General features: G+C 62.7%; 1 protein-coding gene across 3 annotated transcripts in view; it reads right to left on the reverse strand.

The window, feature by feature from the left end:
* The window catches only part of LOC101752139 (voltage-dependent L-type calcium channel subunit alpha-1F-like), a 35432-nt gene that overhangs the window by 736 nt on the left and 16591 nt on the right, over nucleotides 1-18105 (reverse strand). Inside the window, exons 24-48 of one of the 3 annotated variants that reach the window (XM_040657289.2) lie at nucleotides 17859-17918; nucleotides 17633-17739; nucleotides 16252-16339; nucleotides 14661-14768; nucleotides 14496-14548; nucleotides 13043-13189; nucleotides 12738-12939; nucleotides 9558-9716; nucleotides 8774-8884; nucleotides 8587-8670; nucleotides 8391-8411; nucleotides 8163-8291; nucleotides 8008-8073; nucleotides 7811-7902; nucleotides 6869-7028; nucleotides 6643-6770; nucleotides 3166-3262; nucleotides 2965-3067; nucleotides 2760-2861; nucleotides 2345-2475; nucleotides 2091-2216; nucleotides 1870-2003; nucleotides 1253-1396; nucleotides 1005-1171; nucleotides 28-135 (exon numbers count right to left, since the gene is read on the reverse strand). In XM_040657289.2, coding sequence (XP_040513223.1) covers nucleotides 28-135; nucleotides 1005-1171; nucleotides 1253-1396; nucleotides 1870-2003; nucleotides 2091-2216; nucleotides 2345-2475; nucleotides 2760-2861; nucleotides 2965-3067; nucleotides 3166-3262; nucleotides 6643-6770; nucleotides 6869-7028; nucleotides 7811-7902; nucleotides 8008-8073; nucleotides 8163-8291; nucleotides 8391-8411; nucleotides 8587-8670; nucleotides 8774-8884; nucleotides 9558-9716; nucleotides 12738-12939; nucleotides 13043-13189; nucleotides 14496-14548; nucleotides 14661-14768; nucleotides 16252-16339; nucleotides 17633-17739; nucleotides 17859-17918 — 2827 coding nt within the window. Of the gene's footprint in view, nucleotides 1-22; nucleotides 136-1004; nucleotides 1172-1252; nucleotides 1397-1869; nucleotides 2004-2090; nucleotides 2217-2344; nucleotides 2476-2759; nucleotides 2862-2964; nucleotides 3068-3165; nucleotides 3263-6642; nucleotides 6771-6868; nucleotides 7029-7810; nucleotides 7903-8007; nucleotides 8074-8162; nucleotides 8292-8390; nucleotides 8412-8586; nucleotides 8671-8773; nucleotides 8885-9557; nucleotides 9717-12737; nucleotides 12940-13042; nucleotides 13190-14495; nucleotides 14549-14660; nucleotides 14769-16251; nucleotides 16340-17632; nucleotides 17740-17858; nucleotides 17919-18105 lie in introns of all 3 variants that reach the window. The other 2 variants (XM_040657288.2, XM_040657290.2) reach the window with 2 other exon arrangements.

Here is an 18105-nt window from a genome sequence, read left to right on the forward strand (position 1 = left end):
GCAGGGCTGTCCCACGCCGTACCTGCGGCCGGGCGGGACCCGGCGGCCCCGACGGGGTGTAGGTGCCCGGGATGGGTTCGTCCTCGCAGCTCCCCTGGCGCCTCAGGCACTGGATGGTGAAAGACGGCTTCCGGCCTGCGGGCACGCCCCCCCCCCGTTAGGCCACGCCCACCCCCCTTCACCGCACCTATCAGGAACACCGTGTGTCCATAGGCCACGCCCACCACACTAACCCAACCTATCAAGCGCCACCTGCCCGTTGGCCACGCCCACCTCCGTAACCCCGCTCACAAACCACGTGCTCTTAAGCCGCGCCCACCCGCCTAACCCCGTTTATCGGAAACACCATGTGCTCAGAGGCCACGCCCACCTCCAGAACCACGCCTATCAGAAACGCCATGTGCTCAGAGGCCACGCCCACCCCCAGAGCCACGCCTATCAGAAACGCCATGTGCCCAGAGGCCACGCCCACCCCCAGAACCACGCCTATCAGAAACGCCATGTGCTCAGAGGCCACGCCCACCCCCAGAACCACGCCTATCAGAAACGCCATGTGCTCAGAGGCCACGCCCACCCCCAGAACCACGCCTATCAGAAACGCCATGTGCTCAGAGGCCACGCCCACCTCCAGAACCACGCCTATCAGAAACGCCATGTGCTCAGAGGCCACGCCCACCCCCAGAACCACGCCTATCAGAAACGCCATGTGCTCAGAGGCCACGCCCACCCCCAGAGCCACGCCTATCAGAAACGCCATGTGCCCAGAGGCCACGCCCACCCCCAGAACCACGCCTATCAGAAGCACCATGTGCTCAGAGGCCACGCCCACTCCCAGAACCACGCCTATCAGAATCGCCATGTGCTCAGAGGCCACGCCCACCCCCAGAGCCACGCCTATCAGAAACGCCATGTGCCGAGGCCACGCCCACTCCCTTCAGCCGCGCCCAATCCTAACGACGCCCCTTCCATAGGCCCCACCCCCTCGCCTAAGCCCCGCCCCCTACCCGCAGGGGTGGGCGGCAGAAGTCGGCGCCGCTTCAGCTGCTGCCCCTCCATGGTCCCCCCGGGGCCCCGCAGCGCGAAGTGCCGGGTGGGCAGCGGCAGCGATCCCCCCCTCTGAGCCACCCCTGCCCAGCGCGGGGGCTGGGGGGCGGCCGTGGGTCCCGGCAGCCTGCGGGGAGAGGGGGCAGACACAAAGACGCATTGCAGAGAGCTCTAGAGGGGACCCCACCCCCCCGCTCCCCCCCTATACCTGTCCGCTGCCCACGGCAGCCGTGGGGCCGCTCCATGCGCCTCCTCCTCCCCGCCGGCATCTCCCGGCTCCTCCCGCTCCTCGGGGGGCTCCTCCTGCCCCGCGGCCGGGAGGGGGCCGGGACCCCCGGCCGAGTGCTGCCGCCTGAATGGTTGGGGGGTGTGGAGGCCCCGGTGGGGAGGGGACCCTTCAGCCCCTTCCCTATGGGGCCCCCCGTTGTTGGGACCCCCCCAACCCCATGGGGATCCCATTATCAGGAACCCCCCTCCCCCCCAAAACCCCTTTGGTCCCCGATGTTGGGGCTTCTCAGCCCTCACTGCAGAGGTTAACTCCCCACGCCCCCCTTCTCACCCCCCCGGCTTCATCTACGTAGCATCCCCCCCCCCCGCCAACTGTCAGAGCCCCCTCCCCAATGTTGGGAACACCCCTATCCCAATAGGAACCCCAATATCGAACCCCCTCCTCCTTGGGGTCACCCTAGTGTTGAAGACCCCCCCATCTCCTTCCCCATTGGGGATCTCCACCTACTCTCCTCCCCCCCCCCCATCCCCTTCTTTCTCCATTGGGGCCCCCAGTATCGAGACCTCCCTCCCCCAATGACCCCCCCCCATCCATACCTGCCCCCGTGCCGCTGGGTGACGCCATGGGGCGGGGCTGCGGGCTCCTCCCCTTCGCTGGGGCTGGGGGGGGCCTTGGGAACATCCCCCCTCCCGGGGGAGTCGGGGGCGGAGCCATACAGAGCCTCGGGTGCCTGCGAAAGGGGCGGGGCTTCCTGGATGGGCGTGGCCACGGGGTGGGCGTGGCCGTGAGGGCGTGGTCGATTGGGGGCGGGGCTTACGGCGTAGGTCAGCTGCTCTTCCTCCTCCTCTTCCTCCTCTGCTCCGGCGCCTCCATTCTCCCCCAGGTCACAGCTCAGCGCCCGCCGCATCTCGGGGCCCAACGCCTGCAGGGTCTGCAGCCCGGCCTGCAGCAGTGGGGGGAAAGGGGGGAAAAAGGGGTCACCGGGATTGGAAGTGGGGGGGGGGGGATCCTCCATCCCTCCATCTCCCCCCCCATCCCCCCAGCACACAACCCCGGCCTGGGGACCCCCACCTGCAGGGCACGCTCGTTGCTGGGGCTGGCGCTGGGGCCCAGCATCCCGCGCTCCTTCCGCCGCCGGAACTTGCGGAAATAGTCCTGGATGAGGAAGGTGGCGTAGAACTTCCCCACCGTCACCTCCTCCTCTGTGTTTAGCAAGGTGGGGGGGGGTGGGGGACGGACACAGCGTTAGGGGAAGCAGGACCCCCCCCCATCGCGTCTCTAACAGCCACCGAGACCCCTCTACTGTGTCCCAAGGGGGCACTGAAGCCGCTCCAGTGTCCCCAAGCCAGCCCAGGACTCTCTGCTGTGTCCCCCCAAGGGCCACCGGGACACCCCCCCAAGTTTCATCAGGGAGCACCCCCCCCCCCCCCCAAAAGCATCACCAGGACCCCCCCATCCCCCCCAGCGGTGGGATGACCACACTGACCCTCGGGCGGTGGGATGACCTCATCCAGCAGCTTGGGCTTCGTCCGCTTCCAGATCTTCTTGATGACAGCCCTCAGCTCCTTGTTGGCCACGTCCAGGTTCCCTTTTTTTTCCATGGGGGGGGGGGGGGGAATGACACACAGCAGTGTCACCCCTCCAGGGGGTCTCATTGTGTCCCCCCCCCGCCGCCCCCCCCAGCCTCAAACCTTCTGTCTTGATCTTGAGTGAGGTGCGGACCAGGGCGAACAGCGTGGCGTTGAAGGTGACGGTGCCATCCGAGTTGAGGGGCATGTTCATGGCTACCAGGCGCTGGGGGAGGGGTTGGGGGGGGGGACAGGATGAGAAGGGGGGAGGGGGAACACCCGGTGACCCCCCTCTCCCCCCCCCGGCCTCCTCCCCCCTGGCACCTTGCAGGCGACGCGGTGAGGGCACAGCTTCCCAAAGCCCAGAGGGGGTTGGATGCGGCGCAGCAGCGTCACCACGTCCAGGTGTTTGATGCGGCCCCTGAGGGGACAGGGGACAGCACGGGGACAGTGACAGGTGGGGGGGAGGGGGGGGGACAGGAGGGGGACGGTGGGGAGGGGGAGGCGGTGATGGTGACAGGAGGTGATGGTGGGGAGGGGGAGGCGGTGATGGTGGGGATGGGGAGGCGGTGATGGTGATGGGGGGTGATGGTGATGGGGGGTGATGGTGATGGGGGGTGATGGTGACAGTGATGGAGGGGTGACAGTGATGGAGGGGTGACAGTGACAGGGTGGTAATGGGGTAATGGGGGTGACAGGAGGGTGACAGGCGGTGCTGACAGGAGGATAACGGTCATAGGAGGGTGGCAGGTGACAGTGATGGATCTGAGGGTGAAAGGAGGGTGACAGGGACAGGAGGGGAGATGATGGTGGCAGGGGGTGATGGGGTGACGGGGAGTGGTGGTGATGGGGTGATGGTGACAGGGGGTGATGGGGATGGGGTGACAGTGATGGGGTGATGGGGAGCGGTGGTGATGAGGTAATGGTGACGGGGTGATGGGGATGGGGTGACAGTAATGGGGTGACGGGGAGTGGTGGTGATGGGGTGATGGTGACAGGGGGTGATGGGGATGGGGTGACAGTGATGGGGTGATGGTGACGGGGGGTGATGGGGATGGGGTGACAGTGATGGGGTGATGGGGAGCGGTGGTGATGGGGTAATGGTGACAGGGGGTGATGGGGATGGGGTGACGGTGATGGGGAGTGGTGGTGATGGGGTGATGGTGACAGGGGGTGATGGGGATGGGGTGACAGTGATGGGGTGATGGTGACAGGGGGTGATGGGGATGGGGTGACAGTGATGGGGAGTGGTGGTGATGGGGTGATGGTGACAGGGGGTGATGGGGATGGGGTGACAGTGATGGGGTGATGGTGACAGGGGGTGATGGGGATGGGGTGACAGTGATGGGGTGACGGGGAGTGGTGGTGATGGGGTAATGGTGATGGGGTGATGGGGATGGGGTGACAGTAATGGGGTGACGGGGATGGGGTGACAGTAATGGGGTGACGGGGAGTGGTGGTGATGGGGTGATGGTGACAGGGGGTGATGGGGATGGGGTGACAGTGATGGGGTGATGGTGACGGGGGGTGATGGGGATGGGGTGACAGTGATGGGATGATGGGGAGTGGTGGTGATGATGGGGTGATGGTGACAGGGGGTGATGGGGATGGGGTGACAGTGATGGGGTGATGGTGACAGGGGGTGATGGGGATGGGGTGACGGTGATGGGGAGTGGTGGTGATGGGGTGATGGTGACAGGGGGTGATGGGGATGGGGTGACAGTGATGGGGTGATGGTGACTGGTGGTGATGGGGCGATGGTGACGGGGTGATGGGGATGGGGTGACAGTGATGGGGTGACAGTGACTGGTGGTGATGGGGTGATGGTGACAGGGGGTGATGGGGATGGGGTGATGGGGAGTGGTGGTGATGGGGTGATGGTGACAGGAGGTGATGGGGATGGGGTGACAGTGATGGGGTGACGGGGAGTGTTGGTGATGGGGCGATGGTGACAGGGGGTGATGGGGATGGGGTGACAGTGATGGGGTGATGGGGATGGGGTGACGGGGCGATGGTGACAGGGGGTGATGGGGATGGGGTGACGGGGAGTGGTGGTGATGGGGTGATGGTGACAGGGGGTGATGGGGATGGGGTGACAGTGATGGGGCGATGGTGACAGGGGGTGATGGGGATGGGGTGACAGTGATGGGGTGACGGTGACTGGTGGTGATGGGGTGATGGTGACAGGGGGTGATGGGGATGGGGTGACAGTGATGGGGAGTGGTGGTGATGGGGTGATGGTGACAGGGGGTGATGGGGATGGGGTGACAGTGATGGGGTGATGGTGACAGGGGGTGATGGGGATGGGGTGACAGTGATGGGGTGATGGTGACTGGTGGTGATGGGGATGGGGTGACAGTGATGGGGTGATGGGGAGCGGTGGTGATGGGGTAATGGTGACGGGGTGATGGGGATGGGGTGACAGTAATGGGGTGACGGGGAGTGTTGGTGATGGGGCGATGGTGACAGGGGGTGATGGGGATGGGGTGACGGTGATGGGGTGACGGTGACTGGTGGTGATGGGGCGATGGTGACAGGGGGTGATGGGGATGGGGTGACAGTGATGGGGTGATGGGGATGGGGTGACGGGGCGATGGTGACAGGGGGTGATGGGGATGGGGTGACGGGGAGTGGTGGTGATGGGGTGATGGTGACAGGGGGTGATGGGGATGGGGTGACAGTGATGGGGTGATGGGGATGGGGTGACGGGGCGATGGTGACAGGGGGTGATGGGGATGGGGTGACGGGGAGTGGTGGTGATGGGGTGATGGTGACAGGGGGTGATGGGGATGGGGTGACAGTGATGGGGTGACGGTGACTGGTGGTGATGGGGATGGGGTGACAGTGATGGGGTGACGGTGACTGGTGGTGATGGGGTGATGGTGACAGGGGGTGATGGGGATGGGGTGACAGTGATGGGGAGTGGTGGTGATGGGGTGATGGTGACAGGGGGTGATGGGGATGGGGTGACAGTGATGGGGTGATGGTGACAGGGGGTGATGGGGATGGGGTGACAGTGATGGGGTGATGGTGACTGGTGGTGATGGGGATGGGGTGACAGTGATGGGGTGATGGGGAGCGGTGGTGATGGGGTAATGGTGACGGGGTGATGGGGATGGGGTGACAGTAATGGGGTGACGGGGAGTGTTGGTGATGGGGCGATGGTGACAGGGGGTGATGGGGATGGGGTGACGGTGATGGGGTGACGGTGACTGGTGGTGATGGGGCGATGGTGACAGGGGGTGATGGGGATGGGGTGACAGTGATGGGGTGATGGGGATGGGGTGACGGGGCGATGGTGACAGGGGGTGATGGGGATGGGGTGACGGGGAGTGGTGGTGATGGGGTGATGGTGACAGGGGGTGATGGGGATGGGGTGACAGTGATGGGGTGACGGTGACTGGTGGTGATGGGGTGATGGTGACAGGGGGTGATGGGGATGGGGTGACAGTGATGGGGTGACGGTGACTGGTGGTGATGGGGTGATGGTGACAGGGGGTGATGGGGATGGGGTGACGGTGATGGGGAGTGGTGGTGATAGGGTGATGGTGACAGGGGGTGATGGGGATGGGGTGACAGTGATGGGGTGACGGTGACAGGGGGTGATGGGGATGGGGTGACAGTGATGGGGAGTGGTGGTGATGGGGTGATGGTGACAGGGGGTGATGGGGATGGGGTGACGGTGACTGGTGGCGATGGGGTGATGGTGACGGGGTGATGGGGATGGGGTGACGGTGATGGGGTGATGGTGACGGGGGGTGATGGGGATGGGGTGACAGTGATGGGGTGACGGTGACAGACCTGGCAGCAGGGTCATACTCAGACCAGACACGCTTGAACTCATCCAGGTGGTGGGGGCCAAGGATGGACCAGTCCCGGGTCAGGTAGTCAAAGTTGTCCATGATGACAGCCACAAAGAGGTTGATGATCTGGTGGGGGGGAGGGTGGGGGGGGGAAGAGCGCTCTGTCTGCTATGGGGCTGCTGTGGGGCAGGGAGCTCGCTGTGGGGCAGAGCCCTGAGGCTCACCAGGAAGGCGCAGAGCATGAAGAAGCTGATGAAGTAGACGATGGCGAAGTTGCTGCCGCAGGTGAACTCCTCACCGGGCTCTGCGTCCGATTCGGGGTCGCAGCGCTTGCCGGGCAGGCTGGCCAGCATGATCTCCTGCCAGGCCTCCCCCGTGGCACACCTATAGGGCCAGGGGGGCACCTATGGGGCCCTGGAGAGCCCCTCTGGCTGCCCCATATAGTGAGGGGCTGGACCTGCCCCCTGTATCCTTTATGGTGAGCCTACAACAAGTCTAGACTCCAGGGCAACTCAAAAGGAACCATCCGGTGACCCCCAGACCCTCATAGGGACCCTATAGGACTCCCAGACCCCACAGAAGCATCCAGGGACCCCCAGACCCTCATAGGGACCCTATAGGACTCCCAGACCCCACAGAACCATCCAGGGACCCCCAGACCCTCAGAGGGACCCTATAGGACTCCCAGACCCCACAGAACCATCCAGGGACCCCCAGACCCTCAGAGGGACCCTATAGGACTCCCAGACCCCACAGAACCATCCAGGGACCCCCAGACCCTCAGAGGGACCCTATAGGACTCCCAGACCCCACAGAACCATCCAGGGACCCCCAGACCCTCAGAGGGACCCTATAGGACTCCCAGACCCCACAGAACCATCCAGTGACCCCCAGACCCTCATAGGGACCCTATAGGACCCAGAGACCCCACAGAACCATCTGGTGACCTCCAGAGCCTCATAGGGACCCCATAGGACCCAGAGACCCCACAGAACCATCCAGTGACCCCCAGACCCTCATAGGGGTCTAATAGGACTCCCAGACCCCCTCAGAACGATGTAGTGATTCTCGGACCCTCATAGGGACCCTATAGGACCCAGAGACCCCACAGAACCACGTAGTGACCCCCAGACCCTCATAGGGACCCCATAGGACCCCAGTCCCACCTGAAGAGCAGCAGCACGGCCTGGGGGAAGGTCTGGAAGTTGTTGTTGCGGTTGATCTGGGTCCCGTCCTGCAGGGCCACCTTCCCAAAGGTCTGTTGGGGAGTGGGTGATGCACACACAACTGGGTGTGCTGTGGGACCCTCGCCCACACACGCGTGTCCCTCGCACACACACACACACACACACGTGTCCCTCACCTGCATGCCAATGACAGCGTAGATGAAGAAGATCATGGCGATGAGCAGCGCGACGTAGGGCAAGGCCTGTGGAAATGGGGTGGTGAGGGGCTCCTTGGTGCCCCCCAAAATAATACCCTCTCCCCACTGTCCCCCCTTTGTCCCCAGCATCCCACCTGGAAGGACTTGACGAAGGTCCAGAGCAGCGTGCGGATGCCCTCACCTTTGGACAACAGCTTCACCAACCGCATGACGCGGAACAGCCGGAAGAAGGTGATGGAGATGCGGGAGCTGTCCTCCGAGCTCTGTAGGGTGTATGGGGGGGGAGGGGGGGACAGGAGAGGTCAGGGGGACCCCCAAAAAGCCCCCTCGGATCTTGGGGACACCCCTGGGGATGTCCCTACCTCGCCGACGTGACCCCCGTTCTGTCGCACGCGGATGGATGAATAGAGATGAACGCGGATGAAAATGATGGACGGATGGACGGAGGCGAACACGGGGGTCCCAAATATCAGGGACCCCCCCCCATCCTACCCCCCCTCCCATAAAAAGGTACTGGGGATCCCAATTCCTTCCCATTGAGGGAGAGGACTGACTCACGTTGACCTCAGTGACGGCGATGTCCACCACGCTGCCCACCACGATGAGGGCGTCAAAGGTGTTCCAGGCATCACAGAAGTAATGCTGGGGGGGGGGGGGGGTACGTTAAAGGTGGGGGGGGGGGACCCTAAAAGAGGAGCCCCCCCCGACCTCGTGGGATCCCCACCCCCACCCCAAAGGTCCCTACCCGTGGTTTGAAGGCGATGATCTTGAGCACCATCTCCACAGTGAAGAGCCCGGTGAACACCATGTTCAGAAGGTCCATCACGTAGTTGAAGGGCTTGGACTGCTCGTAGTGCTGGGGGAGAGGGGTATTAATTGCAGCCCCCCCTCCCCCATGCCTCTAATTCCACCCCCCCCACACCCCGACCTCCTTCTGCCCCCCGGGACCCCTTAACTGATCCCCCTATGGGTGCTCTCACTGCCCCCAGGGGCCCAAATTTCCTCACCTTGTCCCTTACAGACACCCCAGTGCACCCTTCACTCCCCCCAGGGCACTCAGAGACCTCAACTGCCCCCCAGGGGGGCTTTAACTGCCCCACATTTCTCTAACTGCCCCTCTGCTGTCCCTTACTCACCCCCTGGCCCATCTAACTGCCCCCCCCCAGTCCCTAATTGCCCCGGTTATCATCCCTTACGGACCCCCCCAGTGACCCTTTAATTACCCCCGGACTCCCCAACAGACCCCCAGGTGTGCTCCTACTGCCCCCACCCTGTCCCTTACACACCCCTGCGACCCTTTAACTGTCCCAGGTGTCCTAATTGCCCCTTGAGGGGTCCTTACTGCCCCCCAGGACATTTAATTGCCCCCCCAAGGTCCTAAATCATCCCTACACCACCCCCTACTGACCCCCCAGTGATCCTTCAACCACCCTCAGAGCCTCCAAGAGACCTCTAGGGGTGCTTTAACTGCCCTCAGGGTCCTTATTTACCCCCACGCCCCCCCAAAACGCCCCTTGGTGCCCCCCCACCTGCACGGCCAGGGCGATGGTGTTGAGCAGGATGAGGACAAACATGATGTACTCGAAGGCAGTGGAGTTGACCATGGCCCAGACGCGGTACTGGGTTCGGTTCTTGGGGATGTACCGCCGCAGTGGCTGCGCCTTCAGCGCGTACTCCACGCACTGCCTCTGCAGCACCAGGACAAAGGAGGGGTGAGGAGGGGTGACAGAGGGACTGCTGGCGTCCTGAGGGACAGGGAGAGCGCGAGGCTGGGAGGAGGTGGCACTGAGATGGGTGACAGTGGGATAAGGAACAGCGGGATGAGGTGACGGCGAGGGGAGGTGATGCTGAGATGAGCGAGGCTGAGATGAGCTGACACCGAGATGGATGAGAGAGGGACTGAGGAGCACTGAGATGAGGTGACACCAAAATGGGGTGACACCAGGACTAAGGGACGCCAAGGTGAGGTGACACCAAGATGAGGTGACACCAGGACTAAGGGACGCCAAGGTGAGGTGACACCAAAATGGGGTGACACCAGGACTAAGGGACGCCAAGGTGAGGTGACACCGGGATGAGGTGACACCCGGACTAAGGGACGCCAAGGAGAGGTGACACCAAAATGGGGTGACACCAGGACTAAGGGACGCCAAGGTGAGGTGACACCAAAATGGGGTGACACCAGGACTAAGGGACACCAAGGTGAGGTGACACCAAAATGGGGTGACACCAGGACTAAGGGACGCCAAGGTGAGGTGACACCGGGATGAGGTGACACCAGGACTAAGGGACGCCAAGGTGAGGTGACACCGGGATGAGGTGACACCAGGACTAAGGGACGCCAAGGTGAGGTGACACCGGGATGAGGTGACACCAGGACTAAGGGACGCCAAGGTGAGGTGACACCAAAATGGGGTGACACCAGGACTAAGGGACGCCAAGGTGAGGTGACACCAAAATGGGGTGACACCAGGACTAAGGGACGCCAAGGTGAGGTGACACCGGGATGAGGTGACACCAGGACTAAGGGACGCCAAGGTGAGGTGACACCAAAATGGGGTGACACCAGGACTAAGGGACGCCAAGGTGAGGTGACACCGGGATGAGGTGACACCAAGACTAAGGGACGCCAAGGTGAGGTGACACCGGGATGAGGTGACACCAGGACTAAGGGACGCCAAGGTGAGGTGACACCAAAATGGGGTGACACCAGGACTAAGGGATGCCAAGGTGAGGTGACACCGGGATGAGGTGACACCAGGACTAAGGGACGCCAAGGTGAGGTGACACCAAAATGGGGTGACACCAGGACTAAGGGACGCCAAGGTGAGGTGACACCAAAATGGGGTGACACCAGGACTAAGGGACGCCAAGGTGAGGTGACACCAAAATGGGGTGACACCAGGACTAAGGGACGCCAAGGTGAGGTGACACCGGGATGAGGTGACACCAGGACTAAGGGACGCCAAGGTGAGGTGACACCGGGATGAGGTGACACCAGGACTAAGGGACGCCAAGCTGAGGTGACACCGGGATGAGGTGACACCAGGACTAAGGGACGCCGAGGTGAGGTGACACCAAAATGGGGTGACACCAGGACTAAGGGACGCCAAGGTGAGGTGACACCAAAATGGGGTGACACCAGGACTAAGGGACGCCAAGGTGAGGTGACACCGGGATGAGGTGACACCAGGACTAAGGGACGCCAAGGTGAGGTGACACCGGGATGAGGTGACACCAGGACTAAGGGACGCCAAGGTGAGGTGACACCAAAATGGGGTGACACCAGGACTAAGGGACGCCAAGGTGAGGTGACACCAAAATGGGGTGACACCAGGACTAAGGGACGCCAAGGTGAGGTGACACCAAAATGGGGTGACACCAGGACTAAGGGACGCCAAGGTGAGGTGACACCAAAATGGGGTGACACCAGGACTAAGGGATGCCAAGGTGAGGTGACACCAAAATGGGGTGACACCAGGACTAAGGGACGCCAAGGTGAGGTGACACCAAAATGGGGTGACACCAGGACTAAGGGACGCCAAGGTGAGGTGACACCAAAATGAGGTGACACCAGGACTAAGGGACGCCAAGGTGAGGTGACACCGGGATGAGGTGACACCAGGACTAAGGGACGCCAAGGTGAGGTGACACCGGGATGAGGTGACACCAGGACTAAGGGACGCCAAGGTGAGGTGACACCAAGATGAGGTGACACCAGGACTAAGGAACGCCAAGGTGAGGTGACACCAAGATGAGGTGACACCAGGACTAAGGGACGCCAAGGTGAGGTGACACCAAAATGGGGTGACACCAGGACTAAGGGACGCCAAGGTGAGGTGACACCGGGATGAGGTGACACCAGGACTAAGGGACGCCAAGGTGAGGTGACACCGGGATGAGGTGACACCAGGACTAAGGGACGCCAAGGTGAGGTGACACCGGGATGAGGTGACACCAGGACTAAGGGACGCCAAGGTGAGGTGACACCAAGATGAGGTGACACCAGGACTAAGGAACGCCAAGGTGAGGTGACACCAAAATGGGGTGACACCAGGACTAAGGGACGCCAAGGTGAGGTGACACCAAAATGGGGTGACACCAGGACTAAGGGACGCCAAGGTGAGGTGACACCAAGATGGGGTGACACCAGGACTAAGGGACGCCAAGGTGAGGTGACAGCAAGATGAGGTGACACCAGGACTAAGGGACGCCAAGGTGAGGTGACAGCAAAATGGGGTGACACCAGGACTAAGGGACGCCAAGGTGAGGTGACACCAAAATGGGGTGACACCAGGACTAAGGGACGCCAAGGTGAGGTGACACCGGGATGAGGTGACACCAGGACTAAGGGACGCCAAGGTGAGGTGACACCAAAATGGGGTGACACCAGGACTAAGGGACGCCAAGGTGAGGTGACACCAAAATGGGGTGACACCAGGACTAAGGGACGCCAAGGTGAGGTGACACCGGGATGAGGTGACACCAGGATTAAGGGACGCCAAGGTGAGGTGACACCAAAATGGGGTGACACCAGGACTAAGGGACGCCAAGGTGAGGTGACACCGGGATGAGGTGACACCAGGACTAAGGGACGCCAAGGTGAGGTGACACCGGGATGAGGTGACACCAGGACTAAGGGACGCCAAGGTGAGGTGACACCGGGATGAGGTGACACGGGGACAGGGTGGCAGCGTGCTGACGTGCACCTGGTTCTTATCCAGCTCACAGTTGCGGTACTCGCTCTCTCCCTGGGCACGGAAGGTGATGATGACGAAGCCGACGAAGATGTTCATCATGAAGAAGGCGATGACGATGATGTAGACGATGAAGAAGATGGAGATCTCCACCCGGTAGTTGTAGATGGGGCCCTGGTCCTCCGCGTTGGCGTCGATGGCTTTGTACAGCAGCCTGAGGGGACACGAGGAGGGCTCAGCGCCCCCCGGGGTGGGGATAGGGGGTGGGGAAGGGGTTGGGAGGGGGGGAGAAGGGGTGGGGAGGGGGTGTCACTCACGCGGGCCACCCCTCAAAGGTGGAGACGGTGAAGAGGGCCATCATGCCCGCCAGCACGTTGTCGAAGTTGAAGTCGCTGTTGTGCCACAGGCGCTCGCGCACCGACGGGTGGGATACGTCCCCGTCCTTGTACACCAGGAAGGTGCCCCTGTGGGGGGCGGGGGGCATCGGTGGGGTGGGGACAGCGTGGGGATGGGGACACCGGAGGGGTGGGGTGGGGACAGCATGGGGATGGGGACACTGGAGGGGTGGGGTGGGGACAGTGTGGGGGTGGGGACACCAGAGGGGTGGGGACAGCGTGGGGATGGGGACACTGGAGGGGTGGGGACAATGTGGGGATGGGGACACTGGAGGGGTGGGGTGGGGATAGTGTGGGGATGGGGACACCGGAGGGGTGGGGTGGGGACAGCGTGGGGATGGGGACACTGGAGGGGTGGGGTGGGGATGGGGTCACCAGAGGGGTGGGGACAGCGTGGGAATGGGGACACCAGAGGGGTGGGATGGGGATAGTGTGGGGATGGGGACACTGGAGGGGTGGGGTGGGGACAGTGTGGGGGTGGGGACACCAGAGGGGTGGGATGGGGACAGCGTGGGGATGGGGACACCAGAGGAGTGGGATGGGGACAGCGTGGGGATGGGGACAGCGTGGCGATGGGGACACCAGAGGGGTGGGATGGGGATGGGGACACCGAAGGGATGGGGTGGGGACAGTATGGGGATTGGGACACCAGAGGGGTAGGATGGGGATGGGGATACCAGAGGGGTGGGGTGGGGACAGAGTGGGGATGGGGACACCGGAGGGGTGGAATGGGGATGGGGACACTGAATGGGTGGGGTGGGGACAGTGTGGGGATGGGGACACCGAAGGGGTGAGGACAGTGTGGGGATGGGGGCATCGGTGGGGTGGGATGGGGACAGCGTGGGGATGGGGACACCAGAGGGGTGGGATGGGGACAGTGTGGGGGTGGGGACACCAGAGGGGTGGGGATAATGTGGGGATGGGGACACTGGAGGGGTGGGGTGGGGATGGGGATACCAGAGGGGTGGGGACAGCGTGGGGATGGGGACACCGGAGGGGTGGGGTGGGGACAGCGTGGGGATGGGGACAGCGTGGGGACATCTGCACCCAGACATGGTGACACATGGGGGGATGGTGACACACACACACACACACACACACACACACTCCCCCTATGCTCACTTCTGACTCACCACCGACACTCCACCTCCACTCAGACCCAACCCAGCACAGCTGTGGCTGTGCTCACACTCAGCTCACACTCAGCTCACACTCACAGCTTGCCTTCACGCTCGGCGATGCATACACAACGCCCACAGCTCACACTCCACACACAACCCACGCTCACACCCTACAGTAACTCACACCCCACGTGCAACCTACGCTCACACTCAGCCTACACTCACACCCAACGCTCACACTCAGGGACACCCACTTGCACTCCCCAGGCGTGTGCTTGGCTTCATCAGTGCAACTGTAGAACTTGCCCTGGGGGAAACAGCAGTCAGAAGTGGGGAGGGAACCCATCTGGGGGTCCTGGGGGGGGGAGGTTGGGGGTCCCAGCCCTATGGGGGGGGGAAGGGGGCAGGGGTGGGCCCACCTTGAAGAGCTGCACCCCGATGCAGGCGAACATGAACTGCAGCAGCGTGGTGACAATCATGATGTTGCCGATGGTGCGGATGGCCACGAAGACGCACTGCACCACGTGCTGGGGGATGGAAGGATGGGGACAGTGTGACACTGGGATTGGGGACACCAGGATATGGGGACGGTGTGACATTGGGTGTTGGGGACACCAGGATGATGTGACAGAGGGTGTTGGGGACACCAGGATGATGTGACACAGGGTGTTGGGGACACCAGGATATGGGGACGGTGTGACACTGGGATTGGGGACACCAGGATATGGGGACAGTGTGACATTGGGTGTTGGGGATGCCAGGATATGGGGACAGTGTGACACTGGGTGTTAGGGACACCAGGACAATGTGACAGGGTGTTGGGGACACCAGGATATGGGGACAGTGTGACACTGGGTGTTGGGGACACCAGGATGATCTGACACACGGTGTTGGGGACACCAGCATATGGGGACAGTGTGACATTGGGTGTTGGGGACACCAGGATATGGGGACAGTGTGACAAAGGGTGCTGGGGACACCAGGATATGGGGACAGTGTGACACTGGGATATGGGGACACCAGGATGATGTGACACAGGATGCTGGGGACACCAGCATATGGGGACAGTGTGAGACTGGCTGCTGGGGACGCCAGGATATGGGGACAGTGTGACAGTGGGTGCTGGGGACACCAGGAGAGTGTGACGCTGGGTTTGGGGACACCAGGATATGGGGACAGTGTGACAAAGGGTGTTGGGGACACCAGAATGATATGACAGAGGGTGTTGGGGACACCAGCATATGGGGACAGTGTGACATCGGGTGTTGGGGACACCAGGATATGGGGACAGTGTGACAAAGGGTGCTGGGGACACCAGGATATGGGGACAGTGTGACACTGGGATATGGGGACACCAGGATGATGTGACACAGGATGCTGGGGACACCAGCATATGGGGACAGTGTGAGACTGGCTGCTGGGGATGCCAGGATATGGGGACAGTGTGACAGTGGGTGCTGGGGACACCAGGAGAGTGTGACGCTGGGTTTGGGGACACCAGGATATGGGGACAGTGTGACATTGGGTGTTGGGGACACCAGAATGATGTGACAGAGGGTGTTGGGGACACCAGGACATGGGGACAGTGTGACACAGGGTGTTGGGGACGTCAGGATATGGGGCCAATGTGACATAGGGCCTTGGGGACACCAGGATATGGGGACAGTGTGACACAGGGTGTTGGGGACACCAGGACAGTGTGACACAGGGTGTTGGGGACACCAGGATGATGTGACACAGGGTGTTGGGGACACCAGGACAGTGTGACACAGGGTGTTGGGGACACCAGGATGATGTGACACAGGGTGTTGGGGACACCAGGACACAGGGTGTTTGGACACAAGAACCAGAGGCTGGTGGCAGCAGCACCCCAGTCACACCCCATGTTAGGAGTCCCAGTGCTCCCAGTCTGCCAAGCTGCCCCGGTCACCTCCCAGTGCCCCCGTCCCCCCTCCCCCCCAGTGCCTCCCAGTGCCTCCCAGTGCCTCCCAGTCCCTCCCAGCAGCACACCTTGAGGCCCTTGGCACGGTTGATGGCTCGCAGGGGCCGCAGGACACGCAGTACCCGTAGGATCTTCACCACTGAGATGGCACTGGAGCTGTCAGCGAGGGACACCAGTATGCCCAGTTAGCTCCCGATGCCCCCAGCAGTGCTCCCAGTGCTCCCAGTTACCCCAGTGCCCTCAGTGCTACTTCCAGTGACCTTAACCCACGTTCTCCAGTGCTCCCAGTGGCACCTCCAGTGCCCCCAGTGCCTTACAGTGTTCCTAGTGGCACTCCCAGTGCCCCCAGTGCTGCTCCCAGTGTTCCCAGTGGCACCTCCAGTGCCTCCCAGTGCTCCCCAGTGCCTCCCAGTGCCCCCAGTGGTGCTCCCAGTGCTTCCCAGTGCTCCTCCCATGCCCCCAGTGCCTTACAGTGTTCCTAGTGGCACTCCCAGTGCCCCCAGTGGTGCTCCCAGTGCCTCCCAGTGCTACCCAGTGGCACCTCCAATGCCCCCAGTGGCACTCCCAGTGCTTTTCCAGTGCCCCCAGTGGCACCTCCCGTACCTCCCAGTGCGCTCCAGAGGCACTCCCAGTGCCTCCCAGTGCTCCCAGTAGCACCTCCAATGCCCCCAGTGCCTCCCAGTGCTCCCCAGTGCCTCCCAGTGCCCTCAGTGGCACTCCCAGTGCGCCCAGTGGTGCTCCCAGTGCCCCAAGTGGTGCTCCCAGTGCCTCCCAGTGCTCCCCAGTGCCTCCCAGTGCCCTCAGTGGTGCTCCCAGTGCCTCCCAGTAGCACCTCCAATGCCCCCAGTGCCTTACAGTGTTCCTAGTGGCACTCCCAGTGCCCCCAGTGGTGCTCCCAGTGCCTCCCAGTGCTCCCCAGTGGCACTCCCAGTGCCCTCAGTGGTGCTCCCAGTGCCTCCCAGTGCTCCCAGTAGCACCTCCAATGCCCCCAGTGCCTTACAGTGTTCCTAGTGGCACTCCCAGTGCGCCCCAGAGGCACTCCCAGTGCCTCCCAGTGCTCCCAGTAGCACCTCCAATGCCCCCAGTGCCTCCCAGTGCTCCCAGTGGCACTCCCAGTGCCCTCAGTGGTGCTCCCAGTGCCTTCCAGTGCTCCCAGTAGCACCTCCAGTGCCTCCCAGTGCCCTCAGTGGTGCTCCCAGTGCCTCCCAGTGCTCCCCAGTGGCACTCCCAGTGCCCCCAGTGGTGCTCCCAGTGCTTTTCCAGTGCCCCCAGTGGCACCTCCAGTGCCCCCAGTGGTGCTCCCAGTGCTTTTCCAGTGCCCCCAGTGGCACCTCCAGTGCCCCTAGTGCCTTTCAGTGTCACCAGCAGCACTCCTAGTGCAACCCCTGCGGCGCTCCCGGTGCTCCCAGTGCCCCATCCCCCCACATTCCCAGTGCTCCCAGTGCTCACTGGATGCCAAAGGAGACGAGGGAGACGCCGACCACCAGCAGGTCGAGGAGGTTGAACCAGTTGCGGCAGAAGGAGCCTTTGTGCAGGAAGGCGCCGAAGGCCGTCATCTGGGGGAGCCCATGAGCCCCAGAGCTGCGGACCCCCCCCCCCCAAAAAAAAACACCACAACCCTCCCCCCCCCCCAAAATCCCCATGGGTCCCTCAACCCCTCAGACTCCCCCGGTACCTTCAGCAGGATCTCCACGGTGAAGATGGAGGTGAAGGCGTAGTCGAAGTAGCCCAGGATCTACGGGGGGGGGGGTTGGGGAATGAATGGGATGACCCCAGGAACACCCCCCCCCCCACCCTCCAAGGACCCCTCCGAACCCCTAAACACCCCTCCCCCAACCCCCAGTGGTCCCCCAAGCCCTAAACACCCCCCAGCGCCCCCCCTCAACCCCCCCCACAACTCCCTGTGGGGCACGCGGGTCCCA

Source organism: Gallus gallus, unplaced genomic scaffold (assembly GCF_016699485.2).
Source record: "Gallus gallus isolate bGalGal1 unplaced genomic scaffold, bGalGal1.mat.broiler.GRCg7b scaffold_97, whole genome shotgun sequence".
Lineage (NCBI taxonomy): Eukaryota > Metazoa > Chordata > Aves > Galliformes > Phasianidae > Gallus > Gallus gallus.